The sequence below is a fragment of the Notothenia coriiceps genome, unplaced genomic scaffold (assembly GCF_000735185.1).
Source record: "Notothenia coriiceps isolate Sejong01 unplaced genomic scaffold, NC01 NC01_scaffold00034181, whole genome shotgun sequence".
Classification (NCBI taxonomy): domain Eukaryota; kingdom Metazoa; phylum Chordata; class Actinopteri; order Perciformes; family Nototheniidae; genus Notothenia; species Notothenia coriiceps.
Window position 1 is genome coordinate 56898 of NW_011366882.1, and position 24816 is coordinate 81713.

The window sequence follows — 24816 nt, forward strand, 5'->3', positions numbered from 1 at the left end:
CTTGTCAGCGCACCCCCCCACTCCTCCTGACACAGTAGCCATTGTTTCCCAAGGCCTTCTGGGACAGAACAGCTCAGCTCGAGCCTGACACCGCACAACACTGGGAAGTCGATGTGCACAGATAATTGTCTTTTAATCACAACAATCCTCTTTTCTCTGGCCTTGCTCATTTGTTTCTGTCTCTTGTTCGACCTTTTTTGTCTTGGTTGTAACTCTGGTGGCTTTTAGCAAGTTCGACCAGCCCCATCGAGCTTGTGAGCCGAGACTCTGTCATGGAAGCAGAGCTGGAACGAGGAGCAATGGATCCCATACACCTATCAAAAACATCCCAGTACGATTCAAACACACCTCAAACATTGATTTACTGTCTATAACCAAGCCCATTGCTAATTGAATATACGTTTTTTGATAATCAAAGGGGAACAGTGAGTAGATTGACTAACGCACTATAGTTAAGAACAATATCGAAGTACTTGTAGCTTACTTGAGTATATTCATGTCCTGCTACTTTCACTACACTACAACTCAGCAGCAAATATTGTGAGTTTTACTGCACTACATTTAATCTGAGCTTTAGTTACTTAGAAGATTCAGATTTGTAGTACACAATATAGTCAAAGAAAGCATTTTTATAATGTGCTACAACAAATGTACCTTAAGTTAAAGATCTGAGTCATAACATGTATCTGCTCAGGATTTAGGTCCTACTTCCTCTCAACATAACCATTCTATAATAAAAACCAGAAAAACAACATCATCATGTTACAGAGTTAGTTTAGTTGCCAGTCCTATTGTGAATCTGGAAATGTTGAGTATCCCAGAGTTTTATGTTAGAAACGTAAAGTACTGGGGCCGTATTCACAAAGGATTTTAGGGCTAAAAGTAGCTCCTAACTGGCGAATTTAGGAGAAACTCCTAAGCATAATGGGCGTGTCAGTCTTAAATTTAGGACTCCTAATTTTATTCACAAAGAGCAATTCACAAAGTATTTTAGGCCTAAAAGTAGCACCTAAGTCTGGGAGAGCTTAAAAGTCCTCGAGAGGACTCCTAACTCAGTAAGACCTATTCACAAAGAATCTGAAAATGGCTGCGAGACGAAATGTTTTGGAGACAATGGAAGACTGTGAATTGATCAAGAGATATAGGCTAAATCGTGAGGGTATCAAACTTGTTGTGGAATTAGTGCGGGATGCAATAACATCCCCGACTAACAGGAATAACCCGATTAGTCCGGAAATAAAATGTTTGGCAACACTACGATATTTAGCAACAGGGAAAATGCAACTTTGCAATGCCGACGATTTAGGAATATCGCAACCATCAGTCAGCTGTGCCATAAACCAAACCATCAACGCGCTCTCTAGACCACATATCATCCAACAGTTTATCCGGTTTCCTTTGGACAATCAACAACTACACAGGATCAAAGCCAACTTCATGGCAATGCAGGTATGCCCGGTGTGGTCGGTGCTATTGACGGGACGCACATAAAAATAATTGCGCCATCAAAAGATGAGGACGTGTTCGTCAATAGAAAGAAAGTACATTCCATCAACACGCAGATTGTTTTCATTCATCATGATAGGGGGCTTAACGGCGGTATGGGCTGTTATTGAAAGTGTTTAAGTGCTGGAATATGCTCATTGGATAATAGTTTGCAGGGTGCTTTTAATTGCCTCCTGATTTAATGCAATTTACGTATTTTTATTGTTTGCTCTCTCTCTTTAACGTGCATATACAACGTCATTATCGTGGTCTGCACAAACTTGTCATCATGCGTGTATTCTGCTAACTGCACTGTCCATAACTATTAGATAGGAATACATTTCTAGCCTAGGCTATTTCCTTGTTTTTCGGTGATTTAGTGGGCTCGTTTTTGGGATGTTGCGGATGAGTTTCACCGAGACCGCCTGCTCTGAACAACCAATCACCGTACTGACCGCTTCTAAACTCAAGCACGAGAATCGACGTAATCCATAGCAACGGCGCGTCACTCTTAGTTCACTCTTAGTGATTTATCCTTAGTATGAGTAGGTCTCAGCGGCTTTGTGAATAACTTTTAAGAAAAAACTCCTACGTAAAATGTTTTAGCGCGAGTTAGGAGCACTCCTAGCGGTAAGATAAAATGCTTTGTGAATACGGCCCCTGATGTTTACATGTTCCTGTGAACTAACTTCATGTGGTTGTCCATTAAGAACAAAGAAGTGCAACCTCCATAAGTGGTTCAACAAAAACTTCAACATGAGAGAAGGTGGTTACCATCATGTCTCCCACCAATGGGTCCGTCTGGTCTTTTCCACAATTGTGTGTTCTTTAATAACTTGAGAACATGATCCGACTATTATTAAAAGCCCTGGACACCCATAGGTAAAACAGAATGTGCTTTTAATTGTTTTGGCTGATTAAACCTCAGAGCTACGGATTGGACTTGATTGATATTTCTTTCACTCTCAGTTTGGATTTGATGTGAAGGTGAGGGCTAAATGACACCTTCATATTAGTACATAGTCCTATGACATCATGTAAAACGTCCTCTTTCTCCGTAAGCTTTCTTTAAATCTGGTTGAATAACATCATGATCAAAAACACCTATGTTTGTGTACAGGGCCTTTGAAATCACAATACGGTTTGAATTGAATGTCAAGCAGCTTAACACAGGGCTGTTTAGTTTATGTGTGAGATTCATGTTTTTTCAAGGGGGACAATGATGATTTACTAGCTTCTCTAACCTTAAAAAATCATGTTTTAAACACAAAGCAGCTGAGTTAAAAGCGAAATGTATATATAACTATACTTTAGTCACTTTTTGGCTGTGGTGGAAGACATATTGAAGTATTTTACCAGGTGAAAGTAGTAATACAGTCAAAGTACTCCTTTTAAAAGATGGCTAACTTCTGAAAAAGAGATATATATTCTACGATAATAATTAGTATTTAAGGCAGAAGGAGAAGGGTTTGTTGGTTTTGTTTGTAAACACAATGGTGTGAAGGTTAAGGTTCTTGCCAGCAGGTGAAAGTCAACCCCAGATTAAACCTTTCCCTGCTTCCTTGTGCCTCACTATATTCAAATGTTTTATTATCATGTCCACCATTTTCATATCTTCAAATGAAATGTGCACCTATGATCTGGCACCTGGTGGCTGCTCCTTTTTTTTTTATATAGAGGTTGGTGCTAATAAAAATCCAGTTTTACATTTGTTTTTAAGGAAAACCCTACTCAATGTACCTTAAATGTGGACATCACTTTGCTCTTGCAGCTGGTAAAGATGAAACTGATCCCAGTTCAGCTTTTCTACTGCTGTGTTACTCCAATATATCATCAGTTATTTGTAATCTTTTTTGCTATTTTACGAGAAACCACACACACCAGAGTCTACACAGTTTAAACATACAAACACACTTACATGCGTGTACAGTATGATGGTGAAGACATGGTAGGTGGTGTGTAGGGGAGGGAGGGTGTGTGTGGGCGGGTGAGGGGGCTGTGCTGGACAGAGACGGGTGACAGAAGAACCCTACTGAGAATAGATCCATTGTCCCTCTGTCCACTCTACTGGACACAAGCAGTGGACGGCTGCCATTTACAAAACTGCCTGGAAAATTGCATGTTGTTGTTTTTTTTTTAAATGGCTCCACCTCGTAGTTTTTAAGCTTAATCGTTTTACACTTTGGTGTTTTATTGATAATGCAGAACACAAATGGAAACAAATTATTAACAGCAGGATTCAAATCTATTGCGGTTTGAATGACAATTCCCATGTTGCTCAGGTGTTTAGTTTTTATTACATTTACTGAAAAAAGAGAAACAATTTAATTAAAAGTCGAGGTCACAAGTTACATTTAAATTGGAACATTTCCCAAAATCAATTTAGGGGGACTATTCCAATATTTAATTTGAGATTCAATAAAACATCAACCCTGTCATCCATTTCCTTCCAACTAGAAAGTTATACTATATACACTTATTTGGTGCTAATGACAAATACAAGTTGTTAGAAAATCTGTTTTTCTTATTACCCGTTTGCCCAAAGGTTTTGGGAAATCATTTTAAATGTACCATCTCAATGAGGGATTATTGAACCAATTCTGAATTACATATCCACAGCCCTGACATGCTGCTATTCCTGGGCTACATGGGACTTGTATTCCCAAAGGTCAAACTAATCTCATACTGTATATATGCTATTTGGCCTAAATTGCCATACTTCTCTCCAACTGCTTAAACTTGGCATGTTTTGTTAGGCAGGTTGTTTTTATTTATTATCAAAAACATTTTTTTATAATTTCTCCAGGTACAGGGTTAGAGATTGTAGACAGCCATTTTGTAGAAACGAGACAAAATCTATCACTATTTGTCTTGAAAAGTTGTCTCTGTACTTTAATGTTACTTTATCAGTATTTGTCAAAGGACACAAAATGTAGAATTGAGCCAGGCACCCGAGTACTCTAAAATAATAAGAACCATGTATTTCCACAAGATGACAGTTTAAGTGGCTCTGAAGAGAAAAAATTAAGTTTATTGCGTGATCATTTCTCGTGGCAAGAATTATGAATAAAATAAAACATGATAATTGCCAGTTTTACTTCTCTCCAGACAATACATAATCAAACAGATAGCCTTTTACTTCTTTCCTGTGTAACACTATAATCCATTAAAACGTGTGCGAGCATCAAGTGTAGATACAGTACTAATAGGATTTGGTGGGGCAGCTATAATAATCTCTTCATAAACATCAAACAGCTGTGAGATGTTTGCCCCTTTAGAGATTCCACAAAATAATCATATTATTCGACACAGACATTATTTTTGAAAAGAAATTATTTCAAAGTGAGAACAAATCAAACCCAGAAGAGAAAATAAAAACTAAGAGTTAAAGATGAAGCAAAACCCAGCAACATGTTAAGGATCTGCTCATAAGGAAATGTAAAAGTAATGAATACTAATGTTGGATGAGAGAGCAGCAGAGCTCTTACCTTATCAGCTGTGGAGCTCAGAGTCGCCTCCTCTTCTTCAGCATTTGCTTTCTCTGCTGCTCTCCCTCCTCCCTCATCTTCCTCTCTCTCCGTCAGCAGATTGGGTCTTTGGCATCAAAACCTGTGAAAAGGGGGGTGGGGCAGCTTCAGGATGTAGATTCACACATTATTTATTATTTCAATCAAGTATAATTCTGCTTTTTGCAACTTTAGTCTTTTTGTGACCATCCATTGTAGATTTCAAGTACTTGCTGAGATCTGAGAAACATCAATATAGTCTGTAGCAACGGGAACAGACCCAAGATCAGTCAGACAGGTAAATATCATCTAAACCAGGGGTGTCAAACTCAATTTCATCGCGGGCCACATCAGCATTATGGTTGCACTCAAAGGGCCGGTTGTAACTTTAAGACTATATAAAAATACATATATAAATATATCATATATATAAAATAATGTATTATATTACATGATTGCCTCTGCATTGGATTATTATCGGATAGGGTCAATAATAACTTCATGATTAACTGACTGAAAGCTGAAGTCTCTATAGTGAGAATGTCACAAAATGATTTAAAAAGAAAAGCCAAATTCTGGAAAAAAAGTCACAATCAAAAAAAATAAGTGACATTTTGAAGAAAAAAAGTCAAATTCTGAGAAAATAGTCAAATTTGAGATGCATTGTGCTCCATGTAGGGGCAACGTGCCTCTGTAAATCGGCATGTAACCGTATAACAAACATATATTCTTTACAAGCTCTTGTGGGGCCACGCCGGATTTGGCCCACGGGCCTTGAGTTTGACCCCCCTGATCTAAACCATTACATTTCGAGGTAAAACAAAAAAGAGCACAGCCTAAAATGTTATTACTGCATTACAATATCCATCTATAATAAGTCAAAGTTGAACCAGATGGTCTATAAAAAGGGATGGAAATGAAATACGTTAAAATTACTAGTTAACTTTGAAAAACATGTACCGTAATCAGTAACTTAATCTGAGTATCAAAATATAAAAGTAATGACCTCAATATCAAATATGCAAATAAACAAAAGAGGAAATAAAAACAATGAGGTGTTTTTTACTCAAGTGTAAGACAACAGACCAATGTAACCTTAAAAGAAGAAACCAATATATTTAGTATCAAAAAAGGGTCCTCTGAAAGGAGATTCTATTAATAAGAAAACCCATCTTCCTATAAATGGTATATGATTCGGATGAAACCATAAGTGGAGGTTGGGGTGGTGGAGGAAGCGTAAAGCACGTTAAACTGTCATGCATCCATCAGTGTCAATTTCCTCCCGTTAAAGACCTGCAATTGTGTTTTTATTAACCATAACGATCATTCAAATAAATGTCACAATACAAAAGTTACCAAGCAAACATAATGTTGAAGGTGATAATTATAAAAACATTGTTATTGAACGTAGTATGGGGTTTCAGAGAATTATCCGATATTGATATTCTCGTCTGGAGGTAATGGTGTGACAAAATCCACTCGATTCACTGGTGGAACTGTCCATAAACACCCTGAGCTGTTTCCTCTCCAGAAGGAGTCTCACATTAGCTCCTTTGGTTACATCAGGTGTGGGTCTGATGTGGGTGTGATGTGAATATTCTGCTGACAGTGTTCAGCTTAACTAATGCAATATCAGCTCACACACACAAACAAATCTGGTCCTCGGGTTTTGGAAAATCTCTGGTGGGCTGAGTTGACAAAATATGAAAAATAGCTTCAAAATCCCTCATTTTATAGTGGATACAAAAACATATTTATATAAAGAATTATTTAAAAATATTTATAAATTCATGAAATAACAATATTGACAAGAATTGCCAGAGAAAGAAGATGATATATTATTAATTCTTTTTAAATGACATTCAAAAATGTAGTAGGTCAGTGTCCCTTTACCTTTTCAGATATTTGCTATATATAATATATCAGACAATATTGACTCATCACAGATCGATAAATGTGCATTATGGCAACTCATGAGTTAATAAGTTGTGGTAAAGCATTGGGTCTATTTTTCAAATTAATACATTTCATAAACGTATATGAGACAATTTGTTTTGCTCTACAGTGGACATTTATACACTTTAGTTTGTGCTTTAATATAAAATGATAGCTAAGTGTTGGTTAATGACATCATTTTTATTTTTGCAGCTATTCAAATTAGAGGTCACTGCACGTACAAAACGATACATAACAAATGTAGCAGATATAAATATAAAAACGTAAGAGTATGTAACGGTACTGCTAGAGAGGAGGTCTTTGAATACTCATGATTGCAAATGTGGTCGCGTTATAAGATTACTATCATCTGTTATATTGCTTAATAATGTACTTTGCTGTCTATTTTTAGTTTGTTTTAAAATGGTGTAAAACAAAGCACTGAAGGGATATTTTATATTATGTTAAAGGTGGGGTAGGTAAGTTTGAGAAACCGGCTCGAGATACACTTTTTGTTATATTCCATGGAATGCTCTTAACATCCCGATAGCAATGAATATCTGAAGTGCTTTGACACAAAATACATAAAATAATTTCATCTGTGGAAGCCGTAGCGCTGTAAAATGAGGGCGCTGGATAAGTTTGTGCACAGATGGAAGGCTGACAGGCAGGTAGGCCATCCAGTTATTGGATTGGTCGTGCTTTTTACAGCGCTACGGCTTCCACAGATGAAATTATTTTATGTATTTTGTGTCAAAGCACTTCAGATATTCATTGCTATCGGGATGTTAAGAGCATTCCATGNTTGGTTCGTTACTGGCTCCAGCAGTGCTGGCGGCGGGCTGCCCGACGCGCCCCGCTTCACCATCAGAGTGCCTAGCAGAAGGAAAGGTGGATTGAGGACAGGCAAGCAAGTAAGGCAGCAATTAATACTTTTGCTTTAGGAGCGATGAAAGCCCTCTCGTGCTGTCGTTTGAGGGCGCGAACCTCTCCATGCGTCACTGCCTTGCGCCCGTACCAGGTAACCCTCCTCTATTACGCTGCGTACATTAAAATTGGGGTTGACAGAATGAAAGAGCCTTTGTGAAAGACGATGCGAGTGTTGTTAGTGAAGTAGATGAAATCATCATAAAATGCTAAATTCCCGTGCCTACTTCACAATTTGGTCCTAGATTATTGCATTAACTCAGTGCGTGAATGAATTAAAACAGGAAGCATTGAAATGTACCTACGGGGCGAAATGGATGGGAGAGAGTTTTTTCGATTTAAATGAGCAGAACGTACCGATCCAAATGCCAGATGCTGACAATCATGCGCTTACTCTCGGGGGTGAAGGTGGCCGCAGAGATTCAGAGGGCGTAGATTGTGACGTCAACACGGTCCCCGCCTCATGGCCTGTCAGGGTTGCTTATACAGGTGCTTGGCGTACGGTCACCTTCGGAAGCCACAGCTAAAACATGTCCACATGTGATTACACAAATATTCTACTTTTTCTTACTAAATTTTTTACTATTTTGTTATAGCCAAATGTGGTATTGTTGGGAGAGGATGCTTAGCTGTGTAATCAGGCATTATGAGGACAATGATTGTTTAATTAATATCTGCCTAGCTCCAACTCTAAGGCACTAAGTTAGCTAGAAAGAATTATTTCAATTAGCATACAGACAACTACACTGAAAACACTGAAGCATTGGACTTTAATTAAATGTATTATTAACATATTTCACATAACTTAGTTTAGAGTTAGTTGAAGCCGAATAATCTTACATGTTGAATTGGTTCAATTGTAATATTATTGCTTTTCAACAAACCCTAATCTATGTTGTTGTATAAATGTGTTGACATATATAATCATGCTTATATAAATCTTAAGTCAATTGCTTCAGTGTTTTTCAGTGTCTAAAGTTTCTCTCAAAATCTTTTTTGTCAGAACATAAAGTAATATTAGATGAAACATCACGCTGCGTGTTTCTTGCTGAAGTCGAAGGCCACATTTGAATCGCCCTATCTCTTTTATGTGCTAATCTTTATTTGGTATGCTACATGGGACACCAGAGCCGGCCCGGACCCATTTAAGCCGACATAAGCTCGGTCCTGGTCAGGTGTCCCCTGCAGCCACTAGTCCTTCCCCTCTCCCCCCTCCTAGTCTCTCCTCATAAAAATATATATATATATTATAATGATATATATAAAAAAAATGTGTTTTAATATATATTGAAAATATAATAAATATAAATTAATATAAATCCCATGCACACCGTCGCCTGGGTATGTGTGATTTAATGTGTAATATTGCCTATGTATATTGTTTTCCCTACTCTCAAAACCTTAGTGATTATATTGTTGTCCATCTATATTATCTAGTGGTGCAATATATATATGTTATATGTCAGCTCCACCTTTGCAAAGTCTTTCCCACTAAAAAGATGAGAGAGGCCTGTAATTTTCATCCCTAGTTTTATACCTCAACCAGAAATCTTTGGAGGGAGTTGAAATTCCGTTGTTTTTGCCCCAGCGACAGCCCCAAAACATCATATATATATATATGCTCTTAAGTGTATGAGATTCTGCAATGGAGGAATGGTTCTTCAATAATTCCCTTCTCAGCAACAGTGTGTGATAACTCGTGAAGACTTATCTAGATATTGGTCTCTCGTTCATTGTCCAACAATAGTGTTATATAACAAAGTATTGAGGCAGCGAACTTTTTTGTCTGACAAATACTTATTTTCACAATAATTTTTACGGACAATTCTTTAAAAAATCAAGACAATGTGATTTTCTATTTTTTTCTTTCTTCATTTTGTCTTCAAGTTGAGTTATACCTAGTATGATATATATACTCAGGTCCCTCCTCTCATCTTTTAAGTGGTGATGAATATCTTGCTCCCACAATGGTGGCTGACTAAATACTTTTTTTGGCCCCACTGCTTAAATCACTCCCCACTCATGTTTTTTTTAACCTGAAATTTTCTCATCATGAAATGTTTCATATGATTTGATTGTTTTTCGTTCGGCAGAATTTGTCTAATTCCCGTGTTCAGTGAATGCATAACAGATTGCTAATCACACTTTATGACCAACCAGGAGAGTTGATATGGATATATTAACATTCTGTTTTTATGGCTGACAGTACTATCTTCTCTGGTTGCGCTGTGGACAATGTTTAAATTGTCAGTCGGATTCAGGTTTTGTTTTATATATAAATATGATGGATCTATTATAATGAACATCTTTCTTAAAAGACGATCTATCTCATAGTGGTGGCACATCCAACAACCCCAGTTTCTAGGTTCCTTCCATCTTGAGGCCATTGGTAATTTGTATGCGTTTTATGATAAATGTCAGCTAAACTTCCGAAGAATAGCCGAACATGCTAAAGCAGAAGCATAAATTACAGCTTACGTTGATGCCACTGCTTTACGTGTCGACAGCATGTTTGAACGTATTTGCAAGTAGTAAATGTGTCTGTTTGGCCACTGACGTTGCCATAACAACACCTGAATTTAAATGTGCAGCCTCTTTTTGTGACAGATTTTTGCAAGAAATTATAATTCTTCTGAATGATATTCCTATTGACAGCTAGTTTCTATGTGAACATTATGAGATGGAAAGCCAGAGAGAATAAATGAAAAACAGTTGTGAAATACTATATGACAAAACAAGAATACAGTTTAAAAGGGGAGTGATTTGTAAAATATAAGAAAAATAAAATCTGTTTACAGTTTTGTTTCATATGGATGTTGAGAGATGTATCCATAGATCTCTTAATTTTGCTCTCAAAGTGCACCAGATTGATGCTTTTAACTTCGTTATTTAAAAAAAATCTTCCCGGGGGAGCATGCCCCCGGAACCTCCTAGCGGAGATGAGGACCCCCCCTAGAGGAAGTTAGGTCCACAGTGTTTACATGCTTATTTATACAATATGTGTGCTCATGCTAACATCATAAGACAAAAGTTGGTTCCGTGTTGTGTGTAGGGAGAACCCACCAGAGTGAGGGGGGCCCCCAAGCCAAAGCTCGCTTAGGGCCCCCAAAAGTCTAGGGCCGGCCCTGGTCGCCAATGTAACCGGTTAAAAGTCCAAGTGGCGATGAGGTCTTAAAATGTATGGAAAGGGTCTTAAAAAAGGTCTTCCATTTGAATTCAGGATTCCTGCATATACCCTGAGCTAAATAAAGAGTGCCCTCTAGTGTGCTGTCCCTGCTTGTGCATGTTAGAGAAAGAGGACGCTTAGATGCTTTAACCTCTTTAGCTGGTTATAACAATTGTTTCATGTGTATTTCTCAGCATTCTCTCATTCGCTATTCTCTCTTTTGCCAGATAAGAATGAATGTGTTCCACTTCTTCCTGCAATGGTTTCCTGATTATTTGATTCTACTTTGTGGATTTATCTTCTATACCTCTAACTCCCTCGTACTCCAAGGTTGTCTGGTTCGTGCTAGATGCCTCTCTGTTAACAAAACCTTCTGGAGCTGTATTGAAGTGAGATGATTCCATCACTCTGACATGATGTGTCTGTGTTTTCTCCACAGGCTGGAACATACACTTTCAACAGGGCCAAGCTGATGAATGTGGGTTTCCGAGAAGCCATGAGGGAGGAGGACTGGGACTGCCTCTTCTTCCATGATGTGGACCTCATCCCGGAGGACGATCGCAACACGTACGTCTGCGACTCCACCCCCAAGCATGTGGCCATCGCCATGGACAAGTTCGGCTACAAGTATGTCCTTTTCTTGTGTCTAATAATCCATTGAAGGCTTCACTGTTCACCGATTACATATGTTTACCTGCAATACTTAATCCTCTCCAGGCTTCCGTACAAGATGTACTTTGGAGGAGTGTCAGCTCTGACGCCACTGCACTACCTCAAGATGAACGGCTTTCCCAACAACTACTGGGGCTGGGGTGGAGAGGACGACGATATTGGACTCAGGTGAGCCTTGGCCGAATGCTCTTCAGAATAAATTATATGTAGACAGTCACTCATTATGGCATTTCCAGTTTGATTAAGAGTAGATCTAGTATTACATTGAAACAGTTGTGCTACCCTACTATAGGTCAAACTCTGTTATCGGTACAAGATCAATGTTTTGATTTGTGTCTCTTGAACCACGTAAGGAGATGAGTGTGATCCAGTTTATGGCAAAAATCATAATCACGATTATTTTGGTCAATAATTTGATTATTAAATACGATTATTCATTAACTTTGAAAACATTTTCATTCATTTCATTTCAATCTTTATTTCGAACAGATTAAAAAAATAACAAAATAACAAATGTGAAAAACAGAATACCGTATTGTTAAAATACAGTATTTATGCACATTCATGATACAAAAAGTCTTCATATTAATAATAATATTTAAGAAATGTGTCCAAAAGGGAGTAGGAGGAAGCAAAACATCAATTTAGTGAGCTTTAAAAAAAAAATACAAATAATAATTTGAACGGTATCTTACAACTGTTGATTACCCTGAACGTATAATTCAACTGAAAAACCAATACAAAAATAAATAAAATAAGTGATATATTTACATTTAAATAAATAATACAAAATAATAAATACCAATAAACAAGATCAACAAATATTTTGGAGCGCACTTCAACAAGCTTCTAAACATATATAAATATGATAAATACAATTCAATTAGATCAAATATGTTGCAGTGCACTGTCACAACCTAGCAAAGCAAAATAATCGTTTTTTTCGATTATGTTTTCGTAATTGTGGCAGGCCAAATCGTTATTGCTATTTTAAAATATGACTATATGCACAGCCCTATGTGATGGACATACCTTCTCTTCTTTTTAGAGTGTCTCTGGGGGGGATGTACATCAGTCGTCCCTCAGTGAAGGTCGGCCGTTACAAGATGATTAAACACAAGCTGGACAAAGGCAATGATGTGAACCCAAAGAGGTACAGTAAACTACTTGATGTATTTATTTTAATTTGGGACTTTAGGAGTAAATCTGATTTAGTTTGAATGCAGATTAACACAAATGATGATGTAAAAGAGACCCTGCACTACTTGTTCATAAATGGAAACAGCAGAAATGACACTAATTGTTACGTCAAGTAAAATGCAAAGCTACGCAGCGTTCAGTCATCACTGCTCTGTCTATTTAAAGGTTCAACATGCTGGCCAAAACACGTCAGACCTGGAAGTCGGATGGGATGAACACAGCTGAATATGAGATGATCTCACGGGAATACATGCCCCTCTACACCAACATCACTGTTAACATTGGCACTGAGGCCGGTCTACATTCCCCTCCACCTCCTCCAGAAAAAGCTGCAGAAAAACATCCAGAGAAAAAATCACCTGCCGAAGTCCCAGCCAACGTCCCAGCCAAAATGACAGAAGGCGACACTAACAAAAAGCCAACGCAAAATACTTCTAATCATGTATAACGCTGCCATGACTTCAATGGGATAATCCTATTGGTCGAGCTGTAGGATGCTGTTTTTCTCCTCTATCACCTGGAGCTGTTTTCACTTTTTTGTCAGTTTTTGGTGGCATTTCTTTGTGGACAGTGGTACACTGATTTGGGTGATTTTAAAATGGTGATTTTTTTTTTTTTTTGAAAATGAAAACAATTGACCAGAATTTGTCAACCCTTAGATGACGGCTCTCCACCTTGGCTCCTGTTCTATCACTGACTCTTCTTCCAATGGGAGCCACAGTGAAGGGTAAACGTTGGACTCTGTGAGTTTATATATCTACTGCGCTGTGGTCGCTGGCTAAACCTTGTGATGCCTTAGAAGCTTGTTTTGTTTTCTGTCTCTTCACTCGTACCTTACATTATTCCGAATATTGGGTTTGATAGAGCAGTAGCTGTGATTTCCAGCAGTCGCACTCGTTTTTTTTTGTCCAAATGCCAATGACTACATGACTGAAGGAGAGTGTGTGAAGCTGCTACAATGAGTGATGAATGAAGGAACTTGAAAATGTTGTTTATTACTTCTGCATCTATTACTGCTTCTGACTGAGCGCTGCACATACGACCACCTGTCTGCAAATACCTGGGGTCTCGTTTAGAAAGACCTTTATCCGTTTGGTTTCTGCATCAGGTGGACTAAATCCTTCAAATGTTTTCAGATGCTGTACACATACATTACCTGTCATTTTCAGTGGAAATACTAACGAGAATGAGAGTTCATTTTACGTCTTGGTTCTGTAAACAGCTGCATTCAATTCAGCCTTTCACATTTCAGCATATGGGATATCTACATTTGATTTTCTGTCGTTTTTGTTATTGTGTGCATTCACCTTTATCCAATAGAGCACCTCTTTGTGACGGTGATCAGTCCTCTGCCTTCAGATGAGCTTAACATCAAAATGGAGTCTGTCTTGCTTTAAAACAATTTTTTATTTATCATTTGATCATGTGCAGTTTACTTTACATCTCCTTATGTAGATGTTTCCCCCCAAGAGTGCTGGCTTACTCCCACAACACTTTATATGCAGTCAAATGTTATAATGTATCTTTTGCCCACTTCCTTTCCTTAATCTATACATATCATGGAGAAATGCACTCAAAAAAGTAAAAATATATATATATATAATTTACCTCAGTTCAATTGAAGGAATATTATGATCTTGTTTGTGTTTTGAGAGAATTCTGTGACTTCTTGTTAGGATATGATTCATTAAAACCGCCACAGAATAGTGTCTAAATGGCACTCAATGAAACTGTGTTCAAATTAAGCAGATTATATCAGTTCACGATTTCTTAGCAATATTGTTATACTTATAGTCTCACCACCATTTTTATTTGTATTTTCTGTTCTCCCCTTTCAAACACACAGAAACTATTTGTCCCTGTGTAATTTTCAAGTTTGGTCCATAATCTTACTCTGGAAGCCTTCACATCGAAACATCTGCCATTTCCTTTCCACTTGTGCCCGTATACTGCATGTCTGCGCCTCCTTCGCTTCCCTCCACTCTGACAGATTTGATTGTAAAGATGCGAAAAAGAGTCCCCTCTTCCACTGAGAGTGGCTGTACTGGCAGGTGAACAGGCTGAAACCAAAGGTGTGTGTGTGTGTGTGTGTGTGTGTGTGTGTGTGTGTGTGTGTGTGTGTGTGTGTGTGTGTGTGTGTGTGTGTGTGTGTGTGTGTGTGTGTGTGTGTGTGTCTATCAAATCAATACTTGTATGTTGTTCAAAGAATCTCACACCAACATGTATTCAAAACACTCATAATTTACGTTTTTTTTCTTTTTTGTGAAGAGATGAAGATGGTCCATGATGATTACAAGTGATTTATTTTCTGAATGCTGTACTGAACTTATTTTTTCATCATGACATTGGGCATTTGTCCGTGTTAGGGGACGATTTGAGCTCTGAGAGTGTCAACCTGTGATTTCCATAATTAGATGACTATATACTGTATTATCATTTTGATGTGACTTCATATTCGTCTCCTATGGCCTTAGCAACACATAATAGTGTTATTTCAACTTGTGCTCACTAATACAATAGCATCTTTATATCAAGACTTAATATGCATGGCAACAAACCTATTAGCGAGGAAGTGTACCGAGCACAATGTGAAGATGATACATATCAGTGCTCCTCTAGAAGAATATGACGCATGCTGAAGTGTCTATGTTGTGAACTGGAAACGTTCTTATTGTGACTGTAAATGCAAGTTTCTGCTGTGGGGAATGCTCCTCACTGTTAAATGTAAGGATTCAAGTAGGGCATTTCTCAGAAAGATGTACAAAGGAAGCTTATATTCCCAAAGTCACAGCATACAGTCTCCATCTTTAACTGTGCGACACTCGACCTGATGTTTTGTGTTTCTGATTTAAGCTACTTTACGTTGACTCCGTTCTGATGTAGATCAGCAGCAATAGAAAGCAGTCATCACAGGGTAGCACTGACGTAACCAAGAGCAATGTGACTTTGTGAGTTGTTTCTGCTCTTTATGAATTCTGCACAGTCCAGAGTGGCCTTAAATTCATTATTAAACTGATTATTCAAAAGCAATGCTTCACCTGTTTTATTTTTCAATCGTTTTTTTTTTGTGCAACTTACGTTTATTGTGCATCTCTTTGTACACCTCCTGTAACACCGTTGCTGTCAAAGTTAGCCGTTTTAAAAAAGCTTATCACATGGTATTAATATGTGAGGGTGATGACAACTCTATGACCTAATGGATGTATCACTTAGTGGGAAACGACAACACCTTTCCCACTAAGTTGTACATGAGGGCAGGAATGTTGTCAAGCTGGAACAGGCTGGAAAGTAAACCCACTTGGTTAGATTTTTCTTTCTCTTTCTTGGCACAATATTATGAAACTCTTAAACAGGTTGTTTTATCACCCAACATGTTTTGAGTTCTCTTTAAAACTTCATAAGTATATTGAGTATCTTACACTTTGAACAGTTTCATATTTTGCATGAAAGGTTTCAGAGTATGAATGCCCATTAATCAGTTCAAGGCAAGCACATTCAAAATTTCCAAGAATATAAGTTTAATTATAAAACGGACAAGTCAAATCAAGCAATCTGATTGGTTCTTAGCCGTGATATACTGAGCGTATACCACGGGTAGAATTGTAAGTTACTTTTCACAACAAGTCAGTATCCCTCCGCGTCTGAGCAAAAAAAGTATACCGTGCAGTTTGCTTTTCATACTGGAACAAGAAAGCAGCGGAGAAGTAACTGGGCAGAAGCTGGGCAGAAGCCCTCCTTTTTGACGCAGCGGTCCAGACATAGACATCAAACGGCAAAACATATTCAGTGTGCAGTTCCTTTGGCATTAGGGCAGGGATATCTAGATACTTTTGAAGGTTTGACGCTATCGATCAATCAGATTGCTTGATTTGACTTGTCAGTTTTATAAATATATTTAAATTTCTTCCGTTACGAAACAAACTTACAAAGCATAAAATGGAAACATTTAAGATTAACTTCGACCTCCGGGGGGGTCTTACTATAGAATGGAGGAGTGGATTGAGCAGTGCCTATCTCCAGAAAAAAAAGCACCTAAACTACGACATGCAGAGCTACGTGAAGAGCAGGTAAACCAACTGGAAAAGTACCACCATTCAAAAGGGGGTTGTCGACCCTCCGCTTCGCGTCGGGCCGAACCACGCCCCTTAGCTGTGATATAATGAGCATATACCACGGCCTGTCGTGAGCTATTGCTTAAATAACAATCACAATGGGAAATAACTTTGTTGACCTGACTTTCAATCTAGCACTATTTATACAATGTCTCAACAACTTCTGTAGCTACTTGCTTTAAGTTAAACAGGAATATAGTATGATATACAACTCCAGATACAGACAACTGAGAAAAAAAGTCCACACCGACTGTTGATGTCCTTATTTAGATTCTGTGAACCTCAAATCACCTCTGACATGTCTGAATATCTTTTGTCAATATTAGAGAAAGCTAAAATACCAATTTGCTATTTGACACGGTATTTTTAGTGTTGATGTTTTAAGACACGCTTTGATTACTATTTGGTGGGGGCAGCACTGTTAACCAAAACTAAAGGATGAAATGTTAACACAGTGCTTATGGTTTTAAAAACAGGTCAGTAGAATGAAAACAATGTATTTGGTTTTGTGTGTCTGAGTAGTCAGTAAGCTGACACCAGTAGTTTCTTGTATAGATTAGCAGCTTCTTTATTACCAAGGAAGTCATTTAAGGAAGTGAAAATGATGCTTGAAGCAACTCAGCTAAAAGGATTGTTTTAGCTGTATTTCCTTGTCTTATATTGTAAATAACTTTGGGTGCATACTGTTGGCAAGGATAAGACAAGACGCAAGAACATCACTTTTGGTACTGGATAGAGGCATAGTGGCTGATTGCAGTAGCTAAAATTGTCAAAGAATACCGACATTATCTCAATAATGACCTACACGCAGTGGCTGTTCTAGACCAATTTGACTGGGGGGGCCAGGCTGGGGCCAGTTATTTTCTGAGAGGGGCACAATAAATGCAGGACGAAAAAGACAAAGACAGTATGAAGTAATTGCGCTTAAGAAAACAATGCAATACAGTTATTGGTACACATTTATTTCAGATACTTATAGTTACAGTTTTTACGCTCTAATGGGTCCGACTGACAAATAACGTTAGTTCCGCCTATTCCGTCAGCCAAGAAATTGTTTAATAATAAACTTTTCATTTTCAGGGGGGCCGCAGGGGGGCCCAAAGTCAGTGTTACGGGGGCACTGCCCCCCCCCCCCAACATAGAACCACCCGACCCAGTGATATGCTATCAAGTTAGCTGGGTTGCTGTTGTCCAAATGTGGTGGCATTTTCATATTGTGTTCAAGAGTTTAAAAGTTAACAATTTTAACCAAGAAATTTAGGCCAAAAATATGTTACTCTACAAATCCAAGTTTAGTGGCTTTGGGCTGAAGTGAAAAGAGCTTTTCATACAAATTAAGCTATGGTTGGAGTGCCAAAAACTTGGCCCTTACCCAAACTGATCCACCAAGATTCATTTCATTATTTAACAAGTTTGTTTTTTAACAAACAAATAACACTGCACATTTTCCTAACCTGAGACTGTCTTGATCCAGAAATGAAGTATGTAGCTTGTATGTTTAGCCACAGAAGTCACCAATTTAAGACCTAATAAAAAAACAGCAAAAAACAGTATTATTTTATAGTTTGCTCCTGGCCCATGTTGTCTTACTCTGATTTCAGAAACCATTTTAGTTTACAGCGATCAAGTAAAGTTTTCTCGCTTCTTTTCATTACAAAAAACCCTGAATCCACCTCTGAAATTGAGATATCAGGATTTATTTATATACAAAACCATACACATAATGTACGAGCCATGTTCACAGTGTTATGCATTCAGATACAGATAAAACATTCACAGATGGTTGTTCGGGCCTGCAGATATCTTTTTCTTGCCAAGTAAATTAGATATCAATCTAATTCCTAACATGGCTGAATAACTTGTTACAGCAGAACCAAAGCCCTTTCTCTATGTCTCCTCAAAACCATTTCAACCTATCATTTATTTCATAATTGTCTTTATGTGTGCAAAAAAACAAGGGCCCACTGTAGTTTCACCTCAGTTTACACGTTGACTCATTGGAAAAGTATTTAACATGCTCTCTTAAAAAGATACCAAAAGCTAGGTGACCCTGCACTAATCGTTGAACCAGCACATTCAATCCTTTTTATAGGAGCTACATTATCTGCCAAATAAGAAATCCCTTTATTCTTACTTGCTATCAAACTTGAGATCACCAAACTTGACTATTTTTCCACACTCAGTCACCACCTCCTTCTGCTCCCATGTTTCAACCTCCCCGTTTTTCATCTCAAAGCGCTGCATGACCACCCTTCCTGTTGTGGGCAGGTTGCTGGGCAGGTTATCTGCAGCACCTTGGAAAAACTTCCCTTTCATGAGGTCTTCGGTGCGCTCAGTTCTGCCTGTCGGGGCCAGACCCTGGTTTTTGTTCTTGTCCTCCGTCCTATAAGGGGAAGGAGGAAGGGGCATTGCTGCTCGAGGAGGCGGAGCTTTGATCTCTGGTCTCGGTGAGCGCTCCCATTTCAGTGGCGATTTCTCCCTGTTGGTTGGATCTCTGTTAAACTGTGTTTGAGCCCTGTTCATTTGCTGTTGGTGTATGTTCATTGGCGATAGGTCTCTGTTCATTGGCTGTTGGTGTCTGTTCATTGGGTTTAGGTCTCTGTTCATTGGCAATGGATTTCTGTTCATGGGGGTTGGGTCTCTGTTCATTGGTGATAGGCCTCTGTTCATTGGCTGTTGGTGTCTGTTCATTGGGTTTGGGTCTCTCTTCATTGGCGATAGGTCTCTGTTCATTGGCAATGGATTTCTGTTCATGGGGGTTCGGTCTCTGTCCATTGGTGATAGGCCTCTGTTCATTGGCTGTTGGTGTCTTTTCATGGGGGTTAGGCCTCTGTTCATTGGCTGTTGGTGTCTGTTCATTGGGTTTGGGTCTCTGTTCATTGGCGATAGGTCTCTGTTCACTGGAGACAGTTTTTCGACACTGATGTGAGGTGTTGCTGGCTTAAGGTCATCTTTTTTAACGGGGTTAATGCCTGGACCTCCGACCCTTTTTATCTCACTCATGACCCCACCCATGGAGGCTCTCAGAGTAGGGTCGGGAACCACCATCCTACACACAACATGGCAGTAAGGCTGATCCTTCAGGATATCGTTGATCTTAGCTGGACAGACGCTGGGCGTGTACAGCCGGACCCGGGCACAGAGCTCGGCGATGATTTTACCCATGGCCCACACGTCTGAGCGCTGGTCCCTCTGACTGCCCCTCTGCAGAACCTCAGGGGCAGAGTACGCCTCATTCCCCATGTCTATGGCAGAGTTTTGACCATACCGGAAGAACTTAGCCAATCCCAGGTCGATGATGACTGCTCTGTTTGTGTCATGCTCCACCTGAAGGACACATTAACTTTATTGAATTTATATTCTTACAAAATTAAAAAAACAATTCAGAGATTTAAAAGCGGATAGACGTGCAGGCCGTCTTTCGGTTTCAGCTACTGCCCAGTGATTACAAGTATCATGAGATAGTCTACACTACCTCCATACTACCAGCTCCACCAGTTTAGCGTGTTAGCATGGTATTCTTTTTTGTGAGCATTTAAAACTAAGTCCATCTGAGGCTGCAGGTATTTAGTCATATTAAACAAATTAAACATTAGACCTAATGATGTAGCTGGATGAAAGGTTAAGGGCTCACCAAAGTTATCCTGAGGGTTTTTTAAAAGTGTGTATTAAATCTCATGTCAGTAGTTGGTAAGACGTTTTATTAGAATCTGGAAATGTAAACTTTGTTGTGGCGCAAGAGGAAATATCAGGCTTTGAGCAAAAACATTAGGATTAGTTCTTTAAGCTCCATGGATATCTCTAATAAAATGTAATGTCATCTTATAGTTACTTATTCAGTCAGGACTATATGTCCTCTGTAAATCTCTGTTGTTTTTTGCATGCTGACAGTCTGCACAGGCCTCCACCCACCATGATGTTTTCAGGCTTGAGGTCTTGATGGACAATATCTTTGGAGTGAAGGTGGTACAGCCCTTCACACATGCCGGTGATGATAGTTCCTTTGATAGACGGAGTCAACTGTAAGAGACAGACATTTGAGATCAACTTTAACCAGACTGGCATCAAGTATGAGCCACATTAGAGTCAAATCCACTTTTCTCATATTAGGTAACATCATTTTCCTTCAGGCCTCAATAAAATTGCTGTTCTGAAGAAGTGTGAAGCTATTGTTTGTTGACATGATAACTTTACCTGTATTTTAGACTGTGATGCTTTAAAGATGGTGGTCTCCAGGTCTTCTCCAAAGATAAACTCTAAAGGAATAATCCATTTTCCGTCTTTGAGATTTATTTTCCCCAGTAGCTTCACAATATTTGGATGATTTGCCTTCCTGCAGATCAGTGGTGGAAAGTCATGGAGAGACAGAGAAAAAGACAAATAAGATCAAATTAAGAACAAACTAGATACTTACTGGGTACCCGTATAGAGGGTAATTGTGTTTAAGAGAGACCTATAAGTAAAAGAGCCAACACACACATCAGAGATTCTTTTTTTCAAAGAATGGTTCCCCCTTGCCACATATTTTGGTTGGAAGATAACACCAACAATTGTTATGGTTATTAAACTGTGTTATATTATCTATATAGTGGCTGTAAATGGTGTGTCTACTTCTGTTTTTTTTTTGGTATCGGATAAGAGTTGAGTCTAAAGAATTGCAACTTATTGCATTATAATACACTTACATTATTATATATTTGTGTGTATTTCTCATTATTTTTTTATATCCTGCTTGGCTTTCTTTTGAGTCTGCAAACATAACTAAATCACGTGTACTTACTTGTACACTTCACTCTCTCTCTCCAGGTCGTGCTGCCTGATGAGGTGTTGCGGGACTTTCTTTATAGCAGCCCAGGTATCTAAGTACTTCTGCTTGTAGACCTTCCCAAAACAGCCTTTTGCGATTGTTCCGGTGGAGTACGCCATCTAGTAGATAGGAGGTAGATTGTGAGGGCATTTTGACAATAAATATGCTCAACCTCAAAACATTTAATTACAGAGGACTAAACAGCAGAAAACACGATACGATATTACTTTAATAAAAGGCTCCTCCGCACTTAATGGCAGTTTGGTTTAGAACATGTTCAACATATTGGTATTAAGATGTTTTAGATGCTGTTCTATAGACTGTTTGTGAGCGCTGTTCCTGTTGGCCAATGAAGGTTTTCTTGTAAATGTTGCTGGGATTTTTGGGACCTTCCTCTTCATCACTTTGCGTACTTGCTATGTGTTCGTTGTTGTGACTACAAGAACAGATCAAATAACAGCAAGGGTTAAGATTATGTTATCTTGACAAGCAAACAGACGACTCATGATAAATTGAATTCCAATCCGCGTTGTACATCAGGTACATTTTTAAGGTTATTAAGAGAGATACCAAACTAAATCAAAACAGTGTACAATAGAAAGGACTGGTTTTTCTCCTAAAATGTTATAGCCTACTTTGGGTTAATGTTGCCATTTTACACTACTTAATCTTGATTCTTAAGATAATTTCTTTGAAGATAAATCTTGAAATACAAATATAAAAGTATTCAATTCAATATTAGATTTGTATCCAAGTGAAAGAAGACTCAATCGCAATGAATTTATAATACTACTGGTAGTTCTCATCCAGGCATCTTTCAGCGTGAATGGACCTGTCAAAAGTCGGGCAAATAAATTTGATCAAATGTTCAGTAAGGGAGTGTCAATGTTGTTGTTAGACTGTGTACTTGTTCTCCTTGTTGAGGATTTGGATCAAACCCACTTTTTATCGCCACACATGTACCCAGCACAGTATACACATTTAAGTGTAGCCTCTGCATTTAACCCATCAGTTCAGTAGGAGTTAAAATCACTTAACCAATGTTTAAGTGGTTCTCAACTGGTCAGGCCTCAGGACCCACTTTTTCCTTTGTCAATAAATCGCGACCCGAAATTTTGAACCACTCAAACCTATTCAACAAAAAATCGTGCTGTAATACGCTTTTCCACATACATTATGAATTAAAGTGAAGTACAGTGTCAGTGCATATATCCCTTATAGCCCTTCACAGAACTAAAGAATGCTTTTAAATAAGGTTTAATGATATGATGGAATCAAAGCTGAACTGTATCGCATAAAAAGGCACACATGCTGAAAACCCAACCCAAGAAGGGGGGTCTGGGGGGATTCTCTCCCAAGAGATTTTTTGAAAATACTAACATATAAACTACGCATTCTGGTACACTCTGAGAAGAAAAGTACTATTATTATTATTACTATTACTACCTGATATATTAATAATATTCTTATGCCATGGTTTGTTTTTCACTTTTTTCTGACAGCTTGCTTGCTCCTCAAATGAGAGAAGAGCAAAGGAGGAGATAGTCTGTGGTGGAATTACTTTGTGGTTAAAGTGTAGATAGCTCCCATTGTTCTGTGGACCTGTCAATCATCAAACCGGGGGTCAAATTTCATTATGTGTTCATTTTTATCTGAAGTTGTACCCATGGATGTATAAAGAGTAGTTCTATATCAAAGTTATTCTCCGTCGGGACTTCCGGCAACAATCTTGATTCTGATTGGCCAGAAGACTCGAAAAAACATCAGCAAAGATGTTTTATTGAGAAGATGATCACTACGTGACAGAAGTTTTCAAAACCGTTTATGGTCTCCGGTACCTCCAGTCCAACGCCTACTGCATGCACAGCGTTAAAAAATTGGGTCTTCAAAATAAAAGTTCCACCATTTTCCGAAAAGAAAAAATATAGGCTATATATTTTTTTCCCCCTTCATTCACACATCTGCGACCCACTCGAAACGGGTCCGCGCCCCACTTTTGGGTCGCGACCCACCAGTTGAGAACCACTGCTTGATCACAAAACACAACTAAGCCTGGTCTGATCTAAACATACACGTTTATCTTTTTTAAGACAGAGGAGGGGCCTCCAGTGAAAAGACTTAAAGCAACTTAAATCCTTGATCATTTTGCAAAGACCCACGGTCATGTGTTAGGTAGCTAGCTTACATAACAGGGAGATACAAAAAAGCTGACAAACTGGTTAGTCCACAAGAAAGTTTATATTTGTATTATCCCGGACACAGTGTTTGCTCATACATGTGTCATGTTCCTAACTAAAAGCTTTAGAATGAATACTCTCTTTTAGTGACTGACGTCTCACAGATGGAGGGAGTAGGCCTACTGCGACTATGAACTAGTACATTCTGTATTATCTTTCTTAACATCTTATATCTGGTAGTTGACGTTCTCTGGTCTGACTCGTTTACCCCGGAAAGGTTAACAAAGACCAAAGAGGTTATTACTAAATGTAACAAAGTTGTTAAAAATCGACATTTACATATGTTACAGAAAGCCGTTAAGGTGCTTACCTTTCTACTGAAGAGGGAATCCTTCCTGCTGTGGAGTGAAAGCAGCTGTGTCAGGTCTGAACAAGAGGGAACAGGGTTTCTTCTCTCTCTCTACCTGTTTGTCCACACCTCCTTGGATCTGAGTCATGGCCTTCCAGGAAATCATAGTCATCTATTCCTGAATAATAGCTCAGAGATGGCACCATTTTTTTTCATAAACAAAAGGACATGTGACTGCGTGGATGATGATGCTGCATGTACAAAGCCACGATATAGGGGAATTTTCAAACTGATCACCTGGTGGTTATATGGAAGCAACACCAATTAAACAATTAAATATAGGCCTAGTAGATTTACAATATAGTGCTTAAACTGTACGTGAGAGCTGGACAGATTATGAAATGATGGGCCTATAAGGACACAGTGGATGGGTCAGATTACTTACTAACTGATTTAACTCACTAATGTTCTCACGCAATA

General features: G+C 38.5%; 2 protein-coding genes across 2 annotated transcripts; one reads left to right on the forward strand and one right to left on the reverse strand.

Annotated features, from left to right (window-relative positions):
• Positions 1-11431: 11431 nt before the first annotated feature.
• On the forward strand, positions 11432-15921 carry LOC104962020 (beta-1,4-galactosyltransferase 3-like; the record flags this gene model as incomplete). The annotated part of the gene is made up of 4 exons (XM_010790404.1): positions 11432-11646; positions 11737-11859; positions 12740-12844; positions 13057-15921. Coding segments are annotated over 4 exons (726 nt in total), but the record flags the coding sequence as incomplete, so codon positions are not given.
• A 2088-nt stretch (positions 15922-18009) lies between these two features.
• On the reverse strand, positions 18010-24428 carry LOC104962006 (serine/threonine-protein kinase crk1). Its single transcript, XM_010790387.1, has 6 exons — positions 24358-24428; positions 21784-21929; positions 21198-21336; positions 20916-21023; positions 19138-20330; positions 18010-18529 (listed from the first exon to the last, which is right to left on the reverse strand). The coding sequence occupies exons 2-6, from the start codon at positions 21927-21929 to the stop codon at positions 18523-18525; spliced, it is 1593 nt and encodes a 530-aa protein (XP_010788689.1). The 5' UTR covers positions 24358-24428; the 3' UTR covers positions 18010-18522.
• Positions 24429-24816: the final 388 nt, after the last annotated feature.